General features: G+C 41.5%; 1 protein-coding gene across 6 annotated transcripts in view; it reads left to right on the forward strand.

Moving 5' to 3' along the window:
• TBC1D1 (TBC1 domain family member 1) overlaps window positions 1–26,801 on the forward strand; it is a 229,603-nt gene that overhangs the window by 12,825 nt on the left and 189,977 nt on the right. For 5 of the 6 annotated variants that reach the window (XM_079920572.1, XM_079920575.1, XM_079920574.1 and 2 more), the window contains exon 2: window positions 3,347–3,854. The exons of the other annotated variant lie outside the window; for it this stretch is intronic. In XM_079920572.1, coding sequence (XP_079776698.1) covers window positions 3,438–3,854 — 417 coding nt within the window. In that variant the 5' untranslated portion in view covers window positions 3,347–3,437. The remainder of the gene's footprint in view (window positions 1–3,346; window positions 3,855–26,801) is intronic. 6 annotated transcript variants of the gene reach the window in all.

Here is a 26,801-nt window from a genome sequence, read left to right on the forward strand (position 1 = left end):
CTAAATCACCTCGGAAGGAAGAGGTGATAGTTGCTTGAACTAGGGCTTGTATATGAGTTGGGATTAGGTTAGAGGACAAGAGTGGGAGTCATTGGGAGAGTCTTCTTGGGTCTATCATGACTCTATTTTGTGAGCAGAGGCACTGACTACTTTGTTCTGGACTACCTTTTCAATTTTTTTTTTTTTTTTTTCCAACAGCAGCAGCCATGGAAGATAGAAATAGTCTCTCTCTCTGGAGGACACTCCAGAATTGAAGGACAGACATGCTTACTCCCCACTGTAAAATATTCAGTCCCCCGAAACTCAGGTGCCTTTCCTGTAACCCACTGTGGATACAGGTGTCACCTTGCCTGTGGGGACTGAGGGTCAGGGAACCAGCAGAAATGCTGCCTCTGTGGCTACTGCTATTGCTCTGAGTAATAAATGGTCCCTTGTCTCTGACCTGGCAGTCTCATGTCTTCTACCAGGAGGCTAACTTGTGGCAGCCTAACTTGGTGGCAGCCTGACTTGTTAGCTTGCAAGTAGGGTAAATTCTCAGGCCCTCTACAGTTGGTGACAGGCATTGTGTTCCTCGGAGAGAGAACAGTATGCACTGCAGCACAGAGGTGTGAGAAATCATATCTCATATGGGGAACTGTGCCTATTTACCTATCTTCAGAGCCAAAAAGTGCATGAAGGAGGGCATTTTAGGGGAGAACATGCAGTTGCAGATATGGACAGGACCAGATTCTGAAGAGATCCTAAATGCCTTGTAGAGGAGTTTGGACTTTACGGGGGCTGTGATTAAGGAATTTTAGCAGAGGAGTGGCGTGATCCATTTTATGGGTTAGTTGAATTACTCTAGGAAATATGTGAAGGCTGGATTGAAGATGGGGGTACCTTTTCTCCAGCTGAGAAAAGATAAGATATATTTAGATGTGAAGTCAGTTTAGAAGTAGTGATACGGTGAAGAAGGGATCTGAATGACTATCTTAGTCTGTTCAGGCTGCTGTCACAGAACATCACAGACTGGGTAGTTTCCAACAACAGAAACTTATTTCTCACGTTCTGGAGGATGGGAAGGTCAAGGTCAAGGTGCTGGTGGATTCAGTATCTGGTGATGACTGGCTTCCTGGTTCGTAGACTGCTGTCTTTTCCCTGTGTCCTCACATGGTAGAAGGGGAAAGAGAGTTCTCTGGGTCTCTTATAAGGGCACTAATCCTGTTCATATGGGTTCACCTCCCAAAGGCTCCACCACCAAACACTATCACAATGGGGGTTAGGATTTCAACATATGAATGGAGGGAGGATGGACACAAACATTCAGTCTACAGCTGTGACTCCTTGGCTTTTGACTGGGCCAATAAAATAAATTGTGATGCTTTTGCAGACCTGTAGCTTATGGGAAGGAAGAGAAGTTCTGGAAAGGAGGGAGGTGAGACTGAATTAGTTTTAAAACAGCTAAATTGAGGCTGAGGTGCTATCTGGGTAGGATATCCAGATAGAAATACTTAATAGACTATCCTGATCTGGAACTCAGGAAGGAGACAAACATATGGGAATCATCAGGGTTTTTGTGGTAGATGCATTCTTGTGCAGCATTCAGGAGGACAGGTTGAGAATCAGGTGCAAACTCAAATCACCTGTGATAAGCGACTCATGCTCTCTGGACCTCAGTTTCCTAAGTGGTAAAAATGGCAATAATAGTAGTCTCTAACTGAGACCAAGGTGAGAGATGAAGGTTGTTATGAAAGTGAAATGAGAACACTTGCAAAGTGCCTGGTACCTAATGAAAGTAAGCTGTTATCAGTGGCAGCAGGAGTGTTAGAATGTGGTCACTGACATCAAGAGATTAGGTGAAATTGTCCAAAGGATGCAGGTGGAATGAGGGGGGTAGGATGGAGTCAAGCAGGGGCGAAAAGCCATTAAGGAGCTGAAAAGAAGCAACCAGAGAGGTAAGAGGAGAACCAGGAGAGTTTCAAGCAGGATGGAGTGGTCAACATTGAGAAATTCGTCAGAAGGGACAAGGCAGCTAAGGACTAAAAGTCCCCCTTTGAAGTTCACAACCAGAGGATGTGGGCGACCCCAATGGGAGCAATTGCGGGGGCTCTTCATTACTTCTGGCTGCAATCTAGATTGTGGATGGGCAGGAGGGAGTGGAGACAGCAAGTGTAGACTTTACCTTGGAGACAGTTGTATAGGGAAAGAGGAGTTGAGGCCGGGGGAGGTTTGAGGTCAAGGGAAAATATCTTGTTTTTTGGATGGGAGAGAGACTTCATTCACTCTCTTAAAATATCTATTGAGCCTATTCTGAGTCAGGCTCTGTGGGTGAATAAGATGCAGTCTCCGTCTTCATAGAATTTCTTCTTAGTGTGTGTATATATGATCAGGGAATACATGAGAGAATGAAGGTCCAGGGAGCAAATGAGTAACGAATAGAGCTTGAGATCCTGTAGACAACTCAGCTTTGGACAAAAGGGTTTTGTCATCCAATGGAGCAGGAGGGTGTTAAGATACGTCAAATGTGGTTTTTGAAAATCACCCATAGAGAAGGAAAAATTTCCCACTGAGTGAGTTTGGGTCGTAGTACAGGAAACACCCTCTATTGATGAGGAGATGCAAGGTGTTGGGGTGCTTGTAGTATGTGAATGAAACAAAATATTTATGGTGGTGTTCAGAACATGATAGTTGCCAAGTACACGTTACTGGAATTTGAATTGGTGATTCAGAACCTCTGGGCTACATCAGGGAGAGCCTTTTTTTTTTTTGGCCGCGGCTGTGTGGCGTGTGGGATCTTAGTTCCCCAACCAGGGGTGGAACCCGTGCCCTCTGCGTTGGGAGTTCAGAGTCTTAACCACTGGACCGCAAGGGAAGTCAGGAAGAGCGTTTTAAAGCTTCAGTGGTATCATAAGTGATAAGGTCAGTTGTTGAAAACTGGACTGGTTCAATAGACGGTGATGATAGAGAGCTGATATATTTTTCTTGTAAGATTACTTTCTTGGGGGAAGCCACCAGTACTGAATTTGATCATCTTAAAAAATTCCTTGAAAGTATGTTAAATAATGCAGCAGGGTTTAAAGCCGTCCAAGCAGCATTATATTGTTTTCTATGGTGCTGGCCTTCGTTGGCTCTGTGAGGCTTATGTTTAACCGGAGTCTTCCCGGTGGGATCTTTGTAACCCGTAGTGAGCGTGACAGTTACGGCATTTTCAGGTTTCATATGTAATACGATTTCAAGAAAGCTCTTTCTAGGCAGAGCAGCGTATGTGAACTAATATCTATTTCTTCCTCTATTTGGGCTTCAGCCTCTTAAGCTCTGAAATGCTGCGACTTCATTAAATTCTAATGCCTCTGTTTTTCTCCTGCAGGGTTCTGCATCAGAAGCATGTAAAATAGATTGTTTGGTCTAAACTAGAAAACAGTGGCAATGTTTTGCTGAGTTTCCAGACCTTTCCCAACATGGAACCAATAACCTTCACAGCAAGGAAACATCCGTTTCCTAGCGAGGTCTCGGTGGAATTTAGCCTCCAGCTGGTGGGCTTCTTACCCGTGCATTCTCTGACCACCATGCCCATGCTGCCTTGGGTCGTGGCAGAGGTGCGAAGGCTCAGCGGGCAGTCCTCCACAAAGGAGTCTGGTACCAAGCAAGTCCACCTTTGTGTTTCGCCCTCCGGACTGAGATGTGAGCCTGAGCCAGGAAGAAGCCAACAATGGGATCCACTGATCTGTTCCAGCATCTTCGAGTGTAAGCCTCAGCGAGTTCACAGACTGATTCATAACAGTCACGACCCAAGTTATTTTGCTTGTCTGATTAAAGACGATGCAGCCAGTCAGCAGAGTATCTGCTATGTGTTCAAAGCCGATGGTCAAACAAAAGTAAGTGGAGGTGGGGATCAAAAAGATGAAGGTGTGGCTGGATAGTTTTTGTGGTACAGAATCAGAACATTTATTTTAAGGTACTGGAATTAATAAGGAGTTAATGCTTTAGTTGTACATAGATTATTTCACTGGAATTTTGGTTCATGGGGATAGTTCTTTATAGTCTTGAAGAACATTTGATAATAGGTATTAAAATGAGAAGTTTATGAGTTCAAAACTTCAACAGAGAAATCTTTCTAAGCGTATACATAAGAGCTGAACTATTAGGATTCAGATCATTTAAGATGTGTGTTCTAAAGCAGTGCTTCGCAGACAGAGATGTGCCTATGAAGGACCTGGGGATCTTGTTAAAATGCAAAATCTGATTCAGTCGGTCTGGGATGGACCTTGAGAGTCTGCATTTCTAACAAGCCTCCAGGTGACGCGGGCGCTGCTCCTTTGAAGGTTGCACTTGGAGTAGCAAAGTTCTAGATCAGCGAGCTCCACATTTTTGATCTTGTTAACAAAAATATATTTATTTATAAGCTGTAGAAGAGTATTATTAGGCAGTTTCCCAAGGTATCATATTCACTTAGGCAGAGACCATTGGTAAAAAATAGTGGATGTGGATCTAAGTTTTGATACTTTCAGGTTTTTTGTTTTTTTGGTATTTTTTGGCTAACTTCATGTCTGATCTGACCAGCTTGTTGTTATATGTTATGATACGGGTGAGAAAGATATTATATGAGAAATGGTAAAAAACAATATCGCCAGCTGTACTATTTTCCCATTTATTTGTGCTTGTATTGTTGCTAGCATTTTTTGCAGTTCTGTGCAGGACTCATTCAAAGCCACCTGGCCGTTTTGTGAGGGTTACTTTAGATACAATTGAAAATATAATCCCGACAGCCACTTTCTCAGTTCGGCCCATGTAAACTGGCTACAGAAAGCAAGCAAGCAGGTGAGGGCCTTGCTGCTCACCCCACAAGCTGAGGAATGCCCATGCTAGGCCTTGAGTGCCTCGCCGGCCTGTGTGGCCGTCTGCCCCACGCACTGGAGCAGACTCTGAGGATGCTAATGCCAATCCTTGTGGTAAATGTCAGTGAATAGAAAGAGAAATGCTAATGTGTTCTCCCTGCACCCCACTGGGTTTTTTTTTTGCATACCCTCCATGATGCACGAACCTCATTTGGAAATTAATGTTCTTCGTGACTAAGTGGATTTGTGGAGACTCACTTTTGTTTGTTCTTTCCTTGGTTCTCTCACTCATTCAGATTGTTGCTCCAGGTACTGGGTGGGAGGATGTACTACAGGCTAGAAGGGAGACAGAAGGGCAGCAGGTAAATACCACGTGGTCTGTGGACAGGGCGTGATGGGAAGACGGAGAATGGGGCTAAACACACTGGAGTGTAAGGAAGGCTTTTTGAAATAATGGCTCATCTGGAGCTAAAAACCACTATTTTATGCACAGAATAGGGTATCTTCTTAATAAAAAGCATTCGATTTATTGATCATGCATCTCAGGTGGGACAGCGTCCCGGTTCAGAGGGACTAACTTCCGGGATTCTAGTCCTATCTGCCACCTGTAAACTAGGTGGCCTCAGGCAACACTGAGCCTGTTTCCTTATCTGTAAAATGGGGATAATTATAGTCTCTATCTTGTAGAGTTGCTGGGAGGACTACATGAACTAGAATGGAACCTAAAACTAGTAAGCATTTATGGCTATAAAAATTTTTCACTAAAGAAAGTTTTACCAGAAGCAGATTACATGCTAATTTCACTTCTAGTCTTAAGTAAAAAGAAAAAGAGACCAAGATGAGCGTCTTCAGCTCTCAGGATGAGATCCTGGTCATCCTTGAGCAACATTTTTATAAACTAGACACTTAAAAAACTGCATAAGTAAATTTAATGGTTGCTCTTATTTGGGTAAATTCCAGAATGAAAATTAGAGGACTGAACAGCCCGTACTCCGTGCCAGCTCTATAGAAGGACTGGGTTTCCTTGGGGGGAGTTTTTGCATGGAATAGTTGTTCAACACTTTACACTTTTGACTCTTGCCCAAAATCTTTTATAGCCATCTGAGAACAGGCTTCTAGCCAGTTATTCAGCTACCTGACAGGAGGAGAGATTTATAACTAAATTCTGGAACTGGGGCTTCGAGTCGTGCTGAAAGTAAAGAATTGGCCTTCCTCTGTGTTCCAAAAAGCCACGGTAGAAATATGAATCTGTTCTTAAGTTATTTTTGGCTTGCTTACAGTTTTTACAAACAAATTGTCAGTACTCAGAGTAATAAATTACTGTCATCCTGCTGGTTTTATAAAAGAGTAGTTTGTAACATAAGCATCTCAGTCAGTGATCCTCCTGTTGTCGGAAACTGAATGGTAAACCAAATTGGCCCCGATTCTAGCTGACATGATATCCTTTATGCTCTTGGGACATCCTGGCACGGTATCTCATAGCAGATTATCTGCTATAGGAGCATGTTAACCTATGTCATCATTTCTCCTATTTGTAGCATTTGCTCAGTGAAATAATTCTGTAGATTATGGCCTCTTCTAAATAAATGAAGTCAGTATCCACCTGTATTTGCCAGAAAAGATATATGCATTTACTGCCAGGGTCATAAGCACAAAACTACTGTGTGAGAGGAAACCCTTTGAGCAGCATATAAATTAACTTATTGAAGAAGGTCTAGGGAGAAGAGACACGAAAAGAAATAGTTTTTTTTTGTTTTGTTTTGGGTTTTTTTTTGCGGCGTGCGGACCTCTCACTGCCGTGGCCTCTCCCGCTGCGGAGCACAGGCTCCGGACGTGCAGGCTCAGCGGCCACGGCTCACGGGCCCAGCTGCTCCACGGCATGTGGGATCTTCCCGGACCGGGGCACGAACCCGTGTCCCCTGCATCGGCAGGCGGACTCCCAACCACCGTGCCACCAGGGAAGCCCCCAGGAATAGTTTGATAAGCACAACATGAGACTCTGTTTCCCATTGTATGTTCCATAGAATGTGCTCAAGGTGTTCCACACAGAAAGGCTTCCATGATCAAAATATATTAGGGAAGCATCTCAAACTTTTTGATCTGAAGACCCTTTTCACTCTAAAAAAGTATCGAGTATCCCAAAGAGTTTCATGTGGGTTATATCTATTAATACTTTTATATTAGAAATTAAAACTGAAAAATTATAAAGGTTTTAATTTATTGAAAAACAAAATGAGCCCCATATATGTAAACCTAAACAATATTTTTTTGTGAAAAATAATTGTATTTTCCCAAAAATTTAGTGATAAGAGTGGCATAGTTTTACTTTTTGTTTGTTTGGTTTTTTGCAAATCTCTTTCACGTCTGGATCAATAGTCAGCTATTCATTCTCAGCTGCTTCTCCACTCATTCTTTTGTGATATGTTGTTTTGGTTGAGCATATGAAGAAAACTTGGCCTCACACAGATTTGTAGTAGGAAAAAGGAGAAATATTTTATAACCTTTTTAGAAAATTGTGGATATTTTTCTTTAATACTATACCAAAACTTGACAAATGGTAGTTTCTTAAAGTTTTGTGGCAATATGACATCTGAGAGCGTATCAAAGCCCTTTTTGCACTTTGTGCTGTCTTGTGCTTTAATGAATCTTTTAAGCATGAATGATTCTGTAACATCATGCATTGATTATTTGGAAAATATTGGTTCACTGAGTTGTACAGACCACAGTCTGAGAACTGCTGTATTAGGGAAACACTGTACTTTCTATTGCACTCTTGTATTGTACATTAGTTCATTAAATCCCCAAGTTTATTGGACCATAGATTACATTTTCTCATAACTTCCAAGAACATCCCTCAGCACGCATGTGAACAACAGTGGCATAAGGTTGTGGGTTGAAGTTTAGTTTTGAGTTAGGGTCTGTGGCAGGAAATGAAAACATCCACTCTGGAAAACATATGGATGCATGGGTGACCCTGACTAGGTCTATACCCCATCACATGGCAAAGAAATCAAGAGTTCCTCCTGGACTCAGCCCTAGAAAAAGTGTGAAGTCTTAGAAAATTATCTCAAGCTTCTTTCCTTCTCCAGTTCTTCAGCTTTGTCTCTTCTAAGAAGAACATCAGATTTGCCACTCCCTTGAGTATTACTGTAGATCACTCAGAAGAGTATTTACATTGTACTCCTTTTTTTAATCTACAAAGTAAAAAGCTCTGCTTCCTTTAAGAGACTTTCCAGCAATGAGTTGCAGGCAGCAGAAGTGTTGGGCTGAGGCTTCTGACATTGTATGTTGCTGTCTTATGCCAATAAAAGGAAAGAATGGATTCTGAATGGAGAATGGCAAGGATTATTGAGCTGGTAATAAGTGGAGGAGAAGTGTAGGCTGGTGTTCAGTGGGCAGTACGAGGGACCCGGCGTAAGGCAGAAATTGGGTGTGTGGAACTAGTTTTGCTATAAGTGCCCATTCTTCTTCAGCTGACTTATCGTACCTATAACCTGTCCTGGCTCTTCAAACACTGTTCCTGACTTTAGTCAGATCTGATCTTCTGGATCTGGTGTCCAGTCTGGGCATAGCGCAGGGGTTTCATAGCTGTGATGGGATTGGTGTCATTAATGCAACAGTGCTCACGGGCTTCCCCTTCTGCACCCTCCCTAAGAGCATCTTGGATTTGTTAGAATCTTTTTTTTTTTGCGGTACGCGGGCCTCTCACTGCCGTGGCCTCTGCCGTTGCGGAGCGCAAGCTCCGGACGCGCAGGCTCAGCGGCCATGGCTCACGGGCCCAGCTGCTCCACGGCATGTGGGATCCTCCCGGACCGGGGCACGAACCCGCGTCCCCTGCACTGGAAGGCAGACTCTCAACCACTGCGCCACCAGGGAAGCCCTAGAATCTTGTTAGATTCTTTCCTCCTTCTCCCAAGGAGGAAGTGTTATCTCTTGCTGGGACATAATAAGGTACTAAATCCTTAGAAATTAGGAGGAGGGAAAAGTGTGGCCAAGGGGCTTGGGTTGGGGGTTAGAGGAGCTGGAGTAACTGCATGGGAGGTAGACTTCTAGAAGAGGACTTTACTAAATGTTACTTAGGAAGATGTGTCTGAGAGAATGTCAATGTCCTTTGAAAGAATGGGTTTCCTTTTCCATGAGTTTTGACAACGAAACTTCATTTCTTTTTTTTTTTTCATCTTTATTAGAGTATAATTGCTTTACAACGGTGTGTTAGTTTCTGCTTTATAACAAAATGAATCAGTTATACATATACATATGTTCCCATGTCTCTTCCCTCTTGCGTCTCCCTCCCTCCCACCCTCCCTATCCCACCCCTCTAGGTGGTCACAAAGCACCGAGCTGATCTCCCTGTGCTATGCGGCTGCTTCCCACTAGCTATCTACCTTACGTTTGGTAGTGTATATATGTCCATGCCTCTCTCTCGCTTTGTCACAGCTCACCCTTCCCCCTCCCCATAGCCTCAAGTCCATTCTCCAGTAGTTCTGTATCTTTATTCCCGTCTTACCCCTAGGTTTTTCATGACATTTTTTTTTTCTTAAATGCCATATATATGTGTTAGCATACGGTATTTGTCTTTCTCTTTCTGACTTACTTCACTCTGTATGACAGACTCTAGGTCTATCAACCTCATTACAAATAGCTCAATTTCGTTTCTTTTTATGGCTGAGTAATATTCCATTGTATATATGTGCCACATCTTCTTTATCGATTCATCCAATGACGGACACTTAGGTTGTTTCCATCTCTGGGCTATTGTAAATAGAGCTGCAATGAACATTTTGGTGCATGACTCTTTTTGAATTATGGTTTTCTCAGGGTATAAGCCCAGTAGAGAGATTGCTGGGTCATATGGTAGTTCTATTTGTAGTTTTTTAAGGAACCTCCATACTGCTCTCAATAGTGGCTGTACCAATTCACATTCCCACCAGCAGTGCAAGAGTGTTCCCTTTTCTCCACACCCTCTCCAGCATTTATTGTTTCTAGATTTTTTGATGATGGCCATTCTGACCAGTGTGAGATGGTATCTCATTGTAGTTTTGATTTTCATTTCTCTAATGATTAATGATGTTGAGCATTCTTTCATATGTTTGTTGGCAGTCTGTATATCTTCTTTGGAGAAATGTCTATTTAGGTCTTCTGCCCATTTTTGGATTGGGTTGTTTCTTTTTTTGTTATTGAGCTGCATGAGCTGCTTGTAAATTTTGGAAATTAATCCTTTGTCAGTTGCTTCATTTGCAAATATTTTCTCCCATTCTGAGGGCTGTCTTTTGGTCTTGTTTATGGTTTCCTTTGCTGTGCAAAAGCTTTGAAGTTTCATTAAGTCCCATTTGTTTATTTTTGTTTTTATTTCCATTTCTCTAGGAGGTGGGTCAAAAAGGATCTTGCTGTGATTTACGCAATAGAGTGTTCTATGTTTTCCTCTAAGAGTTTGATAGTTTCTGGCCTTACATTTAAGTCTTTAATCCATTTTGTGCTTCTCTTTGTGTATGGTGTTAGGGAGTGATCTAATCTCATACTTTTACATGTACCTGTCCAATTTTTCCAGCACCACTTATTGAAGAGGCTGTTCCTTCTCCACTGTACATTCCTGCCTCCTTTATCAAAGATAAGGTGACCATGTGTGCGTGGGTTTATCTCTGGGCTTTCTATCCTGTTCCATTGATCTATCTCTCTGTTTTTGTGCCAGTACCATACTGTCTTGATTACTGTAGCATTGTAATATCGTCTGAAGTCAGGGAGCCTGATTCCTCCAGCTCCATTTTTCATTCTCAAGATTGCTTTGGCTATTCGGGGTCTTTTGTGTTTCCATACAAATTGTGAAATTTTTTGTTCTAGTTCTGTGAAAAATGTCAGTGGTAGTTTGATAGGGATTGCATTGAATCTGTAGATTGCTTTGGGTAGTAGAGTCATTTTCACAATTTTGATTCTTCCAATCCAAGAACACGGTAAATCTCTCCATCTGTTTTTATCATCTTTAATTTCTTTCATCAGTGTCTTATAATTTTCTGCATACAGGTCTTTTGTCTCCCTAGGTAGTTTTATTCCTAGATATTTTATTCTTTTTGTTGCAATGGTAAATGGGAGTGTTTTCTTGATTTCACTTTCATTTTTTTCATCATTAGTGTATAGGAATGCCAGAGATTTCTGTGCATTAATTTTGTATCCTGCTACTTTACCAAATTCATTGAGTAGCTCTAGTAGTTTTCTGGTAGCATCTTTAGGATTCTCTATGTGTAGTATCATGTCATCTGCAAACAGTGACAGCTTTACTTCTTCTTTTCCGATTTGGATTCCGTTTATTTCCTTTTCTTCTCTGATTGCTGTAGCTAAAACTTCCAAAACTATGTTGAATAAGAGTGGTGGGAGTGGGCAACCCTGTCTTGTTCCTGATTTTAGTGGAAATGCTTTCAGTTTTTCACCATTGAGGACAATGTTTTCTGGGGGTTTGTCATATATGGCCTTTATTATGTTGAGGAAAGCTCCCTCTATGCCTACTTTCTGCAGGGTTTTTATCATAAATGGGTGTTGAATTTTGTCAAAAGCTTTCTCTGCATCTATTGAGATGATCATATGGGTTTTCTCCTTCAATTTGTTAATATGGTGTATCACGTTGATTGATTTGCATATATTGAAGAATCCTTGCATTCCTGGAATAAACCCCACTTGATCATGGTGTATGATCCTTTTCATGTGCTGTTGGATTCTGTTTGCTAGTATTTTGTTGAGGATTTTTACATCTATGTTCATCAGTGATATGAGCCTGTAGTTTTCTTTCTTTGTGACGTCCTTGTGTGGTTTTTGTATCAGGGTGATGGTGGCCTCATAGAATGAGTTGGGGAGTGTTCCTCCCTCTGCTATATTTTGGAAGATTTTGAGAAGGATAGGTGTTAGTGGTTCTCTAAATGTTGATAGAATTCGCCTGTGAAGCCATCTGGTCCTGGGCTTTTGCTTGTTGGAAGATTTTTAATCACAGTTTCCATTTCAGTGCTTGTGATTGGTCTGTTCATATTTTCTATTTCTTCCTGATTCAGTCTTGGCAGGTTGTGCCTTTCTAAGAATTTGTCCATTTCTTCCAGGTTGTCCATTTTATTGGCATAGAGTTGCTTGTAGTAATCTCTCATGATCTTTTGTATTTCTGCAGTGTCAGTTGGTACTTCTCCTTTTTCATTTCTAATTCTATTGATTTGAGTCTTCTCCCTTTTTTTCTTGATGAGTCTGGCTAATGGTTTATCAATTTTGTTTATCTTCTCAAAAAAACAGCTTTTAGTTTTACTGATCTTTGCTATCGTTTCTTCATTTCTTTTTCATTTATTTCTGATCTTATTTTTATGATTTCTTTCCTTCTGTTAATGTTGGGGTTTTTTTGTTCTTCTTTCTCTACTTGCTTTAGGTGCAAGGTTAGGTTGTTTATTTGAGATGTTTCCTGTTTCTTAAGGTAGGATTGTATTGCTATAAACTTCCCTCTTAGAACTGCTTTTGCTGCATCCCATACGTTTTGGGTCGTCGTGTCTCCATTGTCTTTTGTTTCTAGGTATATTTTGATTTCCTCTTTCTTCAGTGATCACTTCGTTATTAAGTAGTGTATTGTTTAGCCTCCATGTGTTTGTATTTTTTTACAGATCTTTTCCTGTAATTGATACCTAGTCTCATAGCGTTGTGGTCGGAAAAGATACCTGATATAATTTCAATTTTCTTAAATTTACCAAGGCTTGATTTGTGACCCAAGATATGATCTATCCTGGAGAATGTTCCATGAGCACTTGAGAAAAATGTGTATTCTGTTGTTTTTGGATGGAATGTCCTATAAATATCAATTAAGTCCATCTTGTTTAATGTATCATTTAAAGCTTGTGTTTCCTTATTTATTTTCATTTTGGATGATCTGTCCATTGGTGAAAGTGGGGTGTTAAAGTCCCCTACTATGAATGTGTTACTGTCGATTTCCCCTTTTATGGCTGTTAGTATTTGCCTTAAGTATTGAGGTGCTCCTATGTTGGGTGCATAAATATTTACCATTGTTATATCTTCTTCTTGGATCGATCCCTTGATCATTATGTAGTGTCCTTCTTTGTCTCTTCTAATAGTCTTTATTTTAAAGTCTATTTTGTCTGATATGAATGTTGCTACTCCAGCTTCCTTTTGATTTCCATTTGCATGGAACATCTTTTTCCATCCCGTCATTTTCAGTCTGTATGTGTCTCTACGTCTGAAGTGGGTCTCTTGTAGACAGCATATATATGGGTCATATTTTTGTATCCATTCAGCCAATCTGTGTCTTTTGGTGGGAGCACCATTTACATTTAAGGTAATTATCGTTATGTATGTTCCTATTCCCATTTTCTTAATTGTTTTGGGTTCGTTATTGTAGGTCTTTTCCTTCTCTTGTGTTTCTTGCCTAGAGAAGTTCCTTTAGCAGTTGTTGTAAAGCTGGTTTGGTGGTGCTGAATTCTCTCAGCTTTTGCTTGTCTGTAAAGGTTTTAATTTCTCCATCAAATCTGAATGAGATCCTTGCTGGGTAGAGTAATCTTGGTTGCAGGTTTTTCTCCTTCATCACTTTCAATATGTCCTGCCAGTGCCTTCTGGCTTGCAGAGTTTCTGCTGAAAGATCAGCTGTTAACCTTATGGGGATTCCCTTGTGTGTTATTTGTTGTTTTTCCCTTGCTGCTTTTAATATGTTTTCTTTGTATTTAATTTTTGACAGTTTGATTCATATGTGTCTTGGCATATTTCTCCTTGGATTTATCCTGTATGGGACTCTCTGTGCTTCCTGGACTTGATTAACTACTTCCTTTCCCATATTAGGGAAGTTTTCAACTATAATCTCTTCAAATATTTTCTCAGTCCCTTCTGTTTCTCTTCTTCTCCTGGAACCCCTATAATTCAAATGTTGGTGTGTTTAATGTTGTCCCAGAGGTCTCTGAGACTGTCCTCAGTTCTTTTCATTCTTTTTTCTTTATTCTGTTCTGCGGTAATTATTTCCACTATTGTATCTTCCAGGTCATTTATCCGTTCTTCTGCCTCAGTTATTCTGCTAGTGATCCTATCTAGAGTATTTTTAATTTCGTTTATTGTGTTATTCATCGTTGCTTGTTTCATCTTTAGTTCTTCTAGGTCCTTGTTAACTGTTTCTTGCATTTTGTCTATTCTATTTCCAAGATTTTGGATCATCTTTACTATCATTATTCTGAATTCTTTTTCAGGTAGACTGCCTATTTCCTCTTCATTTGTTAGGTGTGGTGGGTTTTTATCTTGCTCCTTCATCTACTGTGTGTTTTTCTGTCTTCTCATTTTGCTTATCTTACTGTGTTTGGGGTCTCCTTTTTGCAGGCTGCAGGTTCGTAGTTCCCGTTGTTTTTGGTGTCTGTCCCCAGTGGCTAAAGTCGGTTCAGTGGGTTGTGTAGGCTTCCAGGTGGAGGGGACTAGTGCCTGTGCTCTGGTGGATGAGGCTGGATCTTGTCTTTCTGGTGGGCAGGTCCACGTCTGGTGGTGTGTTTTGGGGTGTCTGTGGACTTATTATGATTTTAGGCAGCCTCTCTGCTAATGGGTGGGGTTGTGTTCCTGTCTTGCTAGTTGTTTGGCATAGGGTGTCCAGCACTGTAGCTTGCTGGTTTTTGAGTGAAGCTGGGTGCTGGTGTTGAGATGAGATCTCTGGGAGATTTTTTCCGTTTGATATTATGTGGAGCTGGGAGGTCTCTTGTGGACCAGTGTCTTGAAGTTGGCTCTCCCACCTCAGAGGCACAGTACTGACTCCTGGCTGCAGCACCAAGAGCCTTTCATCCACATGGTCATGTGCCTGTAGGTAAGAGGCCTCAGTTCCTTGCCACATGGATCTCTCCTTAGGGCTGCTTGAGTGTCCTCATGATGTGGCAGCTGGCTTACCCCAGGATGAGTGATCTGGCCTGCGGTCCCCAGGAGTGTTGCGGCGGCCGCCGGGGCCCCTCCAGAGCCGGTAGCCTCAGTGAGGCTGCCCTCCCCTCAGGCTCCGGGGCAGTTCCGTGACGGCAGAGGGAAGAGACTCCGAGCTGGGAGTTCTAGCTCTGCCGAAACTTCATTTCTTGAGGATGATCTATATCTGAGACTGAACTCTGTGGGCTCCCATTACTGCTAATTTTAAGAGTACTTAACTATTTATAGACTTAATTTAAGATCAATAAAGGTTTCCTTTTGAAATTTTCAGTAAAGAACCAGTGTATTCTCTCATGAGGCCCTGTAAGCACACTGTCTTTCTCAGTGACTTATGGACAGCGACCTCACCTAGACTCTCTGGATTCGTTGTGTTGCATATCAGTTGAAAAGGTGGTCTGAAGTTGTTTTCCTTTGATTAGCAGGATTAATACTTAAGTCCCCTATATTAAAAGCCCAAGTTGCTTTGGCTGAGTTTTATGATTTAATTAACAATTAAAAAAAATTTTGTTTTTGATCGTAGCTTTGTTTCAGTTGCATTTTACCCATTACTCATTGATCTTAATAATTCCCCATGTGCTTGGAATTTTAAGTTAAGGACTTAAAATATGCACCACTTATTTATGGATTTTCAGTAGAGGCTGGCTTCGGTGGCATCTCTTGCTTGGCTGTTATATTTGCCAGCTCGTTACTTTCTTTGTTGGAGCGAAGATTGAAATTATAACATTGAGCTGGAGCGTTTTGTTCCTGAGGGTGATTATCCTGAAGGTCATAGAATTATTTTGCAGCTCTTCTTATCTAGTGCCCTTTCTGTATTGAGTCTTCATTTCTAAATATCAGACAATAGTCTTTCTTTGCCACTCAGGGAATGGTTCTGAGAAGGCTTTGTGGCATATGTTTTGGAGGATTTTTTAATCGATGTTAAAATTGCCACTGGGCATCTTTAATCCATTCTGGTTGTTATGTAAGGTTTCCTTTGGGGGCCCACTCGGCGACTGTGACTCAGTGCATGGTTGCACAGAGCAGTGTATCCATGTCAGTCCATCAGCACTTGACCGTCTGTCACACTAGACAGAAGTCGGTTGCTGGGTGCAGAGATTGGTAGGGATTCTTTTTCATCTATAAAAAGAATGTCCTGAACTGCATGAACTCCGAAGTATTTGTTGGAAGGTTTGGGTCCATGACACAGGACTGATTATGTAATTTATTTTTGATTTTGAAAAAGGAGTATGAGGGTTTCAGAAGCATCTACCTTGTGATAAGTGCTTAGATAATTTTTTAGAAGTCTTCATTTTCAATGCATATCACTTTCTATAGCTTTGCATTTTTCACCAAATGCTTTGCATTTGATAATTATTTTTATAATATAAATCTGTTCCTAAGAATAGACTTTACAAGTATCTTGAACCTAAAGTTGACTTGTGTCTTAAAAGGATTTATTTATAGCCTAGACCTCCACTGTCCAGTACAATAATTAGTCTGAATTGAGATGTACTGTGTCAAAACAGTGGATTTCAAAGACTTGGTTCGAAAAAAGGAATGTAAAAATATCTTAATAATTTTCTATATTGGTTACATGTTGAAATTATAATGTTTTCTATATATTGGGTTAAATCAAATATAATACTAAAATTAATTTCACCTTTCTGAATGTGCCTACAAGAAAATTTAAAATTACATATGTAGCTTGCATCCTCCTTTTACTAGTCAGGTCTGGACTAGTTACCTAGCAAGGATTTCTGGAAATAATTTGAACATATATCACAGAGTGATGTCAAGTTTCCCCCTTTTCTTTGCTGCCTTCTGTTTGTTAATGATAGAATTTTGCTCAAAGTTACTCTGAAAAAAACACATTAAAATCTGGGACCTGGGGACTTCCTTGGTGGTCCAGTGGTTAAGACTCCGCACTAGCACGTCAGTGGGCCCGGGTTCGATAGGACCTGTGTTTTTCTTTTTTTTTTTTGGCCACGCCATGTGGCTTACGGGATCTTCGCTCCCCAACCAGGGCTCGAACCTGCGATCTCGGCAGTGAAAGCATAGAGTCCTAATCACTGGACCGCCAGCGAATTCAAGAACCTATTTTTATTTTTTTATTTTTATTCATTATTTTTTTTTTTGCGGTACGCGGGCCTCTCAGTTGTGGCCTCTCCCGTTGCGGAGCACAGGCTCCGGACGCGCAGGCTCAGCGGCCATGGCTCACGGGCCTAGCCACTCCGCAGCATGTGGGATCTTCCCGGACCGGGGCACGAACCCGTATCCCCTGCATTGGCAGGCGGACTCTCAACCACTGGCCACCAGGGAAGCCCCAAGAACCTATTTTTTAATTCTAGATGCATATTGCAGTGGATGAGCGCTCTGTGGGCCACTAATTTGGGATATGGTTAAAGAGGTAAATCTCTTGTTTCCGCTTTTTCTCTTGTTTGAATATTTTTCTTTCTTCTGGATGCTTAGGGGTCCACCCCACTTACTGCTGCCTGTGATCCTGAACCAACAACCACAGCCAGCAACTGGAGAGCTGGCCTGGCTCAGAGAAAGCCTCAGAAGAGGCTGGATTGGGGGTGGGGCTCGGGGGAGGAGCCTGATGCAGGACATACCAGAAAACTTACATGTGACTTCAGGGCAGCCCGTCCTGCGGGAGCCCTTTCCTGGCTGCTTCAGTTCCAGCAGGACATCAGAAGTCTTCCTTTCCTGTGGTCAAGTGATGTAGGTATTTGAAATGTTGCAGATTTTTTTTTAACATCTTTATTGGAGTATAATTGCTTTACAATGGTGTGTTTCTGCTTTATAACAAAGTGAATCAGCTATACATATACATATATCCCCATATCTCCTTCCTCTTGCGTCTCCCTCCCACCCTCCCTATCCCACCCCTCTAGGTGGACACAAAGCACTGAGCTAATCTCCCTGTGCTATGCGGCTGCTTCCCACTAGCTAGCTGTTTTATGTTTGGTAGCGTATATATGTCCATGCCACTCTCTCACTTCATCCCAGCTTACCCTTCCCCCTCCCTGTGTCCTCAAGTCCATTCTCTACGTCTGCATATTTATTCCTGTCCTGCCCCTAGGTTCTTCAGAACCTTTTTTTTTTGAGATTCCATATATTTGTGTTAGCATACAGTATTTGTTTTTCTCTTTCTGACTTCCTTCACTCTGTATGACAGACTCTAGGTCCATCCATCTCACTACAAATAACTCAGTTTTGTTCCTTTTTATAGCTGAGTAATATTCCATTGTATATATGTGCCACATCTTCTTTATCCGTTCATCTGTCAGTGGACACTTAGGTTGCTTCCATGTCCTGGCTGTTGTAAACAGAGCTACAATGAACATGAAATGTGGCAGATTTTACATTAATTCTTTCTTTGGAATGTGACCAGTGTACCATGTACTTGGTTGGGGGCTAGGGTACAAAATCAATCTGCGATTGCCCCCTTAAGAAGTAGCATGATGCTTTAGCTGCTTTAGATGCCAAATAGAGATTCTGAATGCGGCAGTGCCAGGAGTCAGCAAACATCTGTAAGTTATGAAAGAGCAAATTTGAGTGACTGGGAGGAGGCCTAGTGTAATAAGTGTCTGCAGTTGTGAAAAGCTGCTGTGTATAAAAAGACATAGACAAATTCTGAATTGCTCCAGAGGGTAGAACCAGGAACAAGAGAAGTTTCTAGAGACAGATTTTTGCCTCCTCCTCACAATGATAGCCATCAAATAATTAAATGGGTTCTATTGAACAGTAGACGTGGATGGAGGGTTCACCTGGCAAGACATCATCTTCCTGTGTCCACATGCCCCACTGTGAGGAAGGTACTACCTGACAACGTTCCCTTTCATTTCAGACAACTGAGTTGTTCCTAAACCTCTTATGCTGAGATGAAGTTGTTTCTTGTAATGTCTAGTTGTTTGTCATAGATCTGTCTTCTGGAAGGACCCTCTGGAATGTAATGCATTTTCCATGAGACATTTGAGTGGGTATTAAAGACCCCCTAGGAATTTCCCAGGGCGATGAGTTGGGTGCAGATTTTTTTTTAACTTTTTATTTTATATTGGAATATAGTCGGTTAACAATGTTGTGATAGTTTCAGGTACACTGCAAAGGGACTCAGCCATACATACACATGTATCCATTTTCCCCCAAATTCCCCTCAGTTGGGTTCAGATTGAATGGATGTCCTAAGTAGAGGATATAGCATGTGCCAAGCCAGAGCGGGACAAGTGCAGAGATGTCCACTGTGGCTGGAGCTGCTGCGATTAATGTTTTGCAAATTGCATGGTCAGAGATGAGACGGGAAGGAAAGGCTGGAGTCAGATTTTACAGGGCTTGGTCTGCCTTGCTAAGGGTGTTGGGTGTTCTTCTTAAGAAAGTTGTTCTGTAAGTGTCAGTCATGAGAGGCATTAATCAGGGAAGTGAAATAATTGGATTTGTTTTTAGATTTTGCAGTGGAGGATGGAGTAGAGGGATGAGAGACAGAGGAGGGAAGCCAGTTAGGAGGCTTTCGCAGTAGTCTTGTGAAAAATCAGTGTCTTTTTTTTGAAATATTCATTTATTTATTTGGCTGCACTTGTTCTTAGTTGCAGCATGTAGGCTCTTAGTTGCGGCATGCGGGATCCAGTTCCCTGACCAGGGATCGAACCCAGGCCCCCTGCATTGGGAGTGTGGAGTCTCATCCACTGCACCACCAGGGAAGTCCCCAAGCAGTCTTGATCCATAATTATAATATGAAGTAGCTTGTTCCTGATGAACCCATGTTGATGTCTTCTGATCACTTTCCCCTCTGCTCCCAGAAAGGTTTTAATAGTTTGTTTATTTGCCTCTAATGGAAGAAAAAGTCAGTCAGATTCTGATTTCCTGTCCTACTGATGCTGACCTGCTTGGTTCCTAAGGAATGATATAAAAAATAACATAGGGCTTCCCTGGTGGCGCAGTGGTTGAGAGTCCGCCTGCCAATGCAGGGGACACGGGTTCGTGCCCTGGTCCGGGAAGATCCCACATGCCGCGGAGCGGCTCGGCCCGTGAGCCATGGCCACTGAGCCTGCGCGTCCGGAGCCTGTGCTCCGCAGGGGGAGAGGCCACAACAGTGAGAGGCCCGCGTACCGCCAAAAACAAAACAAAACAAAACAAAAAAACATAGAAGTGAAATTCCTGATCTGCTTCTGCTTGGTCTTCTAAAATGTATATCCTGGTACCTCTCATCTTACAAACAAACCCTCCCCTAACCTCATTTCCCATTCCAGCTTCCTCCAGTTACTGGCCCAACTTCCTGTTCCATTCTACAAGAGTTGCCATGGTGGCTACCTTTGCTTCCACTCACCCATTTTCTCCTTAGGTTTACCAATTGGGCTTCTGTCCTGATCATATTCCACTGATGGCTCTTATCATGTCACCCGCCACCTCCAGCCTGTGAAATCTGGTGATCCGTTCTCTGCATTTCTCTTATCCAGTTTCTCAGTAGCTTTTGGCATAGTTGACAGGGGAGTGTTTCTTCTGTTTTAAAACACTCTCTTCTCTTGGCTTTTGGAAAACCACATCCTCCTGTTTTCCCTTTGACTACAATAGTGGTTTGTACCCAGTCTCCTTTGTTTGTTCTTCTTCTTCTTAATTCTGAGTTTTATGTCCCTTGAGACTCAGCCTTCTATATTTCTCTTCTAGACACTCTTTCCAGATGAACTCGTCATAGCATTAAATACCACCTATTTGATGTTGACTCCCAAAGTTAATTTATTGCTTAGACTCACCGATGAGTTCCAGACTCGTCTACCCAGCTCCGAACTTGACATTTCTACTTAGCTGTTAAATAGACGTCTCAAACTCAGCATGGTTAAAATAGAACCCTTGAATTTACTCCCCACCAACCCATGGCTTTCCCAGTCTTCTACAGCTCTTACGTGACAATGACAGTTGCTACAGCCAAAATCTAGGAGTCATCTTTCTCCTAGATTTTCTCCTAGATTTCTCTCTTTCCTTCACACTCTTATCCAAATTATTCAAGACGCATTCCAAATCTGTCACTTCTCTGATTCCATGGCTAATCCCGAGCCCACAGCTCCATCATCTGTCATCTGGAATGCTGCAGTACTTCCTAACTTTTCTCCCTGTTTTCCTTCTTGCTTCTTCTGTCCACCAAGCAAGCATCCAGGGCATCTCTGGAAAACCTATCAATTCATGCCACTCCCCTGCTCAAAACCTCTCTAGAGACTTCCCCATGTACTTAGACTAAAATCCTGGATCTTTGCTGGGGTTTCCACATGGATCTCATTTTTCACAGTCTTTCCAGTGCTCTCTGGACCCCAGCCACCCTGGTGTTCACTTTACTAAAATATGACAACCTCCTTTGTCACATGGGGTCTTTGTATTTGTTGTTGCCTCTGCCTGGAAGGCTCTGCTCCCAGCTCTTCATGTGGTTGGTTCCTTAGATCATTAGGAGCTCAGTTCAACCTCATCCTCTGGCGTCCCAGTGGAAAATACCCCCGCCCCAGTCACTGACACTCCATCCAGTTTTAATGTCTTTGTAGCACTTACCACTATCTGGAATTATCTTGTTGGTTCATATGCTTGCTTGTTTACCATCTCCCCACCTGCCTGAGAAACAAGAGAGCAGGGCCCTTGCCTGTCTTGTTCCTGGCCAGATCCTGGCGACCAGAACCATGCCTGCTACAGAGTGGGTGCTTCATGGACGAATGAGTGGATGTTACCTTTTTGGATTCATTCTTGGGGATGTGCCCCCCTTTTTTATTTTTTTAGTCAAATCTCATCTGGAAACCCTCTAGGCAGTCATATTAGTTTAGTTCTTTGTTCTTCTTCTCCTTCCTCATTAGGACAGATTTCTCTTGTTCAGTCAGGATTTCAGTCTTAGGTACCATCCCTCTCTTCCCATCCCTCCTGAGCCTCTTTCCCCTCAGAGTCTTTGTTCATAAGATAATATTCATTGGCTCTCAGCTCACAGTTCTCTTCTTTGGTTTTTATGAACACAAATTTTGGGGACATTTATTGGTGATAGTTGTTTTTTTTTTTTTTTAGAATGTCTTAAATTTTGTTTATCAGTTCTGAAGGAAAATGTCAAAACTATTTCAGCAGCCTTGATTCTTTTTAAGCCAAATCTTATGTCCCTACTGCCTCCACCTAACGAAATTAACTCAAGAGCCGCCTCTATTGGATGCTGTCCTTGAATATTAACGCCCCAGGAGAAGAGAATCTATTTTTCAGCTGGAATAGTTGTCACTATTAATATTTACTTGGTAGCAAGTGAGAAAACTGAATTGTCCTTTAATTGGACATGCATTTGTTGACAGGATAATGCATTTGCTGGCCGTCTGCAGTGGACAGCTGGTGCTTTCCTCTGCTCCTATCCCTCCCGGTCTTTTGCTGGAAAGAGGACCTCCTTCCTTTGGGGAGTGTAGCCCCTCCTCTCCATGGGAGTCCAGGATGGGTCACTCCTTACTCTCTGTTCTGTCACAAGTGGTCAACAAAGGGGTGACATAGGTCCCAGGGAGACAATCCTGTGAATTTCCTATGTGGACTCCAGGAGGAAGATTCTGTCCCTGTTCTAGATGCCTGAGGCTGAGATATTGGATATCTGAATCTTTCTGGTGTCATACCTCACTGTCCCCTGCCACAGGGAGACAGAGGGTGACAATGTCCATTACCAGGGAATTATTATTGGTGATAGTTTGGGGAAATATTTCATGATTGCTGAACAGTCTTCACTACTGGTTAACTTTGTAGTGTGTAAGTTAAGTCCTTTTAGCTGTGATTTGAGCCCATATTTTTTGGCATCAACTTTGTTTTCCCCCCAGATAAATACATTTTCTGATTATAGAGACATTTATGCTGAATATAAAAAAAATAGTACAAAGAGTTAAAATTAAAAGTTCCCGTTTAATCCCACCTCCTAGAGAGAAACTAACATTAATAGATTGGTATATATCCTTATAGATTTTATTCTTTATTATACAAACAAATGTTTCTATATGTAATCAATTTATACATTCATTTCTACGCATATATTTTAAACTCAGCCTCCCTTTCGATCTCTATCTATCTATCTATATAATAGAAGATATATGCACACACGTAGGTATAGATATAGATATATTTTAGACATTTTTTACTGTAGTAGAGATGCATCCTTTTGAGTGGCTGCACAGTTTTGTGCAGCAGGACGAAAGGAAAGGCTAGTTTCATGACTGGCAGAAGTGCTGTCAGGTGACGGCATCATCTTTGTTAAGCTTTGATGAGCCATTTTGGTAATGAAAAGAGAGCATGGCCAGGATGGGCTGGAAGTGACTCAGAGATGTGTGACCTGCCTACCATAAGAAAGAAACAAGATCTGAAGCAACAAAAGCAAAAATAAGCAAGTGTAACTTCATCAAACTAAAAGGCTTCCGCACAGCAAGGGAAACCATTCACAAAATGAAAAGACAACCTGTGAAATGGGAGAAAATATTTGCAAGGTATATATCTGATAAGGGGTTAATATCTAAAGCAGCGGTCCCCAACCTTTTTGGCACCAGGGACCGGTTTTGTGGAAGACAATTTTTCCACACACCGGGGAGTGTGGGGGTGTGATGGGGGATGGTTCAGGTGGTAATGCGAGCGATGGGGAGCGGTGGGGAGCGATGGGGAGCAGTGGGGAGCGGTGGGGAGTGATGGGGAGCGGTGGGGAGCGATGGGGAGCAGTGGGGAGCGGTGGGGAGTGATGGGGAGCGGTGGGGAGCGATGGGAAGCAGTGGGGTGCGGTGGAGAGCGGTGGGGAGCAGCAGATGAAGCTTCGATCGCTCGCCCACCGCTAACCTCCTGCTGTGCGGCCGGGTTCCTAACAGGTGGCAGACCAGTCCACAGCCTGGGAGTTGGGGACCCCTGATCTAAAGTATATAAAGAACTTATACAACTCAATTTTAAAAAAAGCAATTTGATTAAAAAATGGGCAGAGAAACTGAATATTTTTCCAAAGAAGACATACAGATGGTCAACAGGTACGTGAAAAGGCGCTCAGTATCACTAATCATCAGGGAAATGCAAATCAAAACCACAATGAGATATCAACTCACACCTGTTAGTACGGCTGTCATCAAAAAGACAAAAGATAAGTGTTGGCTTGGATGTGGAGAAAAGGAAACCCTTGTGCACTGTTGGTGGAATGTAAATTGGTGCAGCCACTGTGGAAAACAGTATGGAGGGTCCTGAAAAAATTTAAAACAGTACTACTGTGTAATCCAGCAATCCCACATCTGGGTATACATACAAAAGAAATGAAAACAGGATCTCAGTATATCTGTGCTTCCATGTTCATTGCAGCAGTATTCACAATAGCTAAGATATGGAAACAACCTATGTGTCCATTAGCAGATGAACGGGTAAAGAAGATGTGATACACACACACACACACACACACACACACACACACACACAGGAATATTATTCAGTCATGAGAAAGAAAGAGATTCTGTAATTTGTGACAACATGGATGGACCTTGAGGGCATGATGCTAAGTGAAACAAGTTAGACAGAAAAAGACAAATACTGTGATATTACTTATATATGGAATCTAAAAAAGCTGAAGTCATTGAAAGAGAGAGTACAATGGTGGTTATCAGGGGCTGAGGGTGGGGGAAATGGAGAGATGGTGGTCAAAGAGTATAAACTTCCAGTTAAAAGATGAGTAAATTCTGGGGATCTAATGTACAGCATGGTGATTATAGTTACTGATGCTGTATTAAATACCTGAAAGTTGCTGAGAGAATAGATCTTAAATATTCTCACCACAAAAAAGAAATGGTAATTATCTAATGAGATGGAGGTGTTAACTAGCCTTATGGTGGTAATCATTTTGCAACATATGTGTATCAAATCAACAGGATATACTTAAACTTACACAGTGTTATATGTCAATTATACTTCAATAAAACTGGAAAAAAAGATACAAGAAGAACAATACTAAAAGAAAATCCCCAAATAAAAATAATAACAATAACAAAAAAAGATTTTGGAGAAAGCCAAGCCTCAACAGGATGGGATGGTGAAGCCGAAGGGAAATTCCTGTGTTTGATGGTAGAGTTGGGGGAATGGTGAAGGTCTTCTAAGGACCGGAAGCTTAGTATTAGTTGTTGGTTAGTTGCTCTGTTGATTATGTTGCAGTAATCTTTCTCTGTCTTTCTCCCACCATGGCCTTCCCTTTCTGATATCCCCAAATAGCTATTACAGTCTACGACACATAAGAGCATAAGAGATCATGTGTTTGCATACATCAGAGAAAAAGGGCTATGTGGTATGTGGCACACAGTGAACAGAGAAGGGACGAGTTATAAGAGTGATAAAAAGGAAGACAGGGAAGAGAACCAGTGTTCCCTGGGGGCTGAAACCTGGAGGCAGAGGGAACAGGAGGGGCCGTGGACTCCCAGGAACGCTTGGAGAATTTGGGAGTGGATGCTGGGCTTCTCTTTCCCAGAAGAGATTTTGATGCAATTTTCTAATCTCCTAAATGGCAGAATGACCCCTGCTGCCATCTGGCCTATAGATGGATGTACCATCATTTAGCCAAACCCCTATTAATGGTCATTTAGATTTTCCCCATTTTCCTATCTTTGTTATAGTTTTCTCTGCAACCAAAATCTTGCAGAGCTTTGTATCCGCTTCTAAGCAGTTATAGTTACTTAATATAGATTAATAGAAACAATGCTGCCTCCCTCGAAAAACAGACCAAGAATATTTTGAATATGATCCCCTTAGCAGCAGGCATGGCTTGGAGCCCATAGTTGCCCTGTTTTAGTTCCCTGATGTTAAATTTTAAACCAGATCACATTTAATTATGATGGCATGCTTTAATGGGATTCACAGCTTAAAAAAAACAACTGGAGATAATTTGCACACGCACGTGCATAAATGTCACAGCCTTGTGATTTCCATTCTCAAAGCTTCATTTGAAACACTTGGATTTCTGAAATCTGTTCTTGCCTTTCTCCTTGCATGGTATGCTGGGTTTTCTCAGGACTGCTCGTAGTAAATGAGGTGACTACCACTGACTTTTTCAATGCAGAAGAAAAAAAGAAAAATCGTCTTATATTGGAAAGTTGCATTTGGCATTTGTGTTTTAAGAAGAAAATTAAATTACACTAAAGATTTGAGGTTTTTCTTTTTTGGCTTTTATGTTTTAAATAGTGAACAAACCAGTGCCATCATGGAGTGTTTCTGGCATTTTCTGTGTCAAGCCAGACTTACAATTTTTGATCAGTATCCAAAACCAGATGTACCAATGTATACTTCGTCTATCAACTAACTTTATATGATACTATTTTTAAAAATAGATATACAACTATACTATTTTAAACTTCTTATTACATTTCTGGTATATATAATACTTTAAAATGTTAATTAGCATAATTCAACATAATTGTTCAATAACTTTTCCTGTAAGGTTTTAGGTGACATTTTACTTCTTACTGCAAATGTCAACAACAGGGTGAAAGATGTGAAAGAAGATGATTCCTATATAGAGGCCTGAAGACTTACTCTCTCTTTTTTTAAACTGGAAATGTGCATCTTGGAAATGAAAGTTTCCAAAGAAGCAATAACCCAAAGAATTTTAAGATTATAGATTTTAATTTGTCAGTTTCTATGCAGTTAACTACTAGGAAAAGAACAACTGCTTCTATTTAAGTCTCATAGTGTGATCACTGGTTAAAAAATGCATGTGCATATTTCTCAAAATAAACAACCTAGTGTAAATTTAGAATATGCCAAATCCTCTGTTTCATAGTTTAGATGTATGAGCCTCTGATTCTTCGACTCTATCAGTGCTGAGTGGTTACATTAAATTATACTGACACTTGAAAGTTAACAAATTCTTTTTTTTTTTTTTCTTTTTGGCCGCACTGCACAGCTTGTGGGATCTTACTTCCCTGACCAGGGATCAAACAGGGGCCACGGCAGTGAGTCCTAACCACCGGACCACCAGGGAATTCCCCAACAAATTCTTTTCAGTGCAAGAAGAATGTTCTTATTTAGCTTCACTACAACTGGTGAGGATTGGTTTAGTTCAGTCAATATGAACTGAATACTGTACCAGGCATAAGGGATACAAAACCATCAAAC

Source organism: Stenella coeruleoalba (genome assembly GCF_951394435.1).
Source record: "Stenella coeruleoalba genome assembly, chromosome: 4".
Lineage (NCBI taxonomy): Eukaryota > Metazoa > Chordata > Mammalia > Artiodactyla > Delphinidae > Stenella > Stenella coeruleoalba.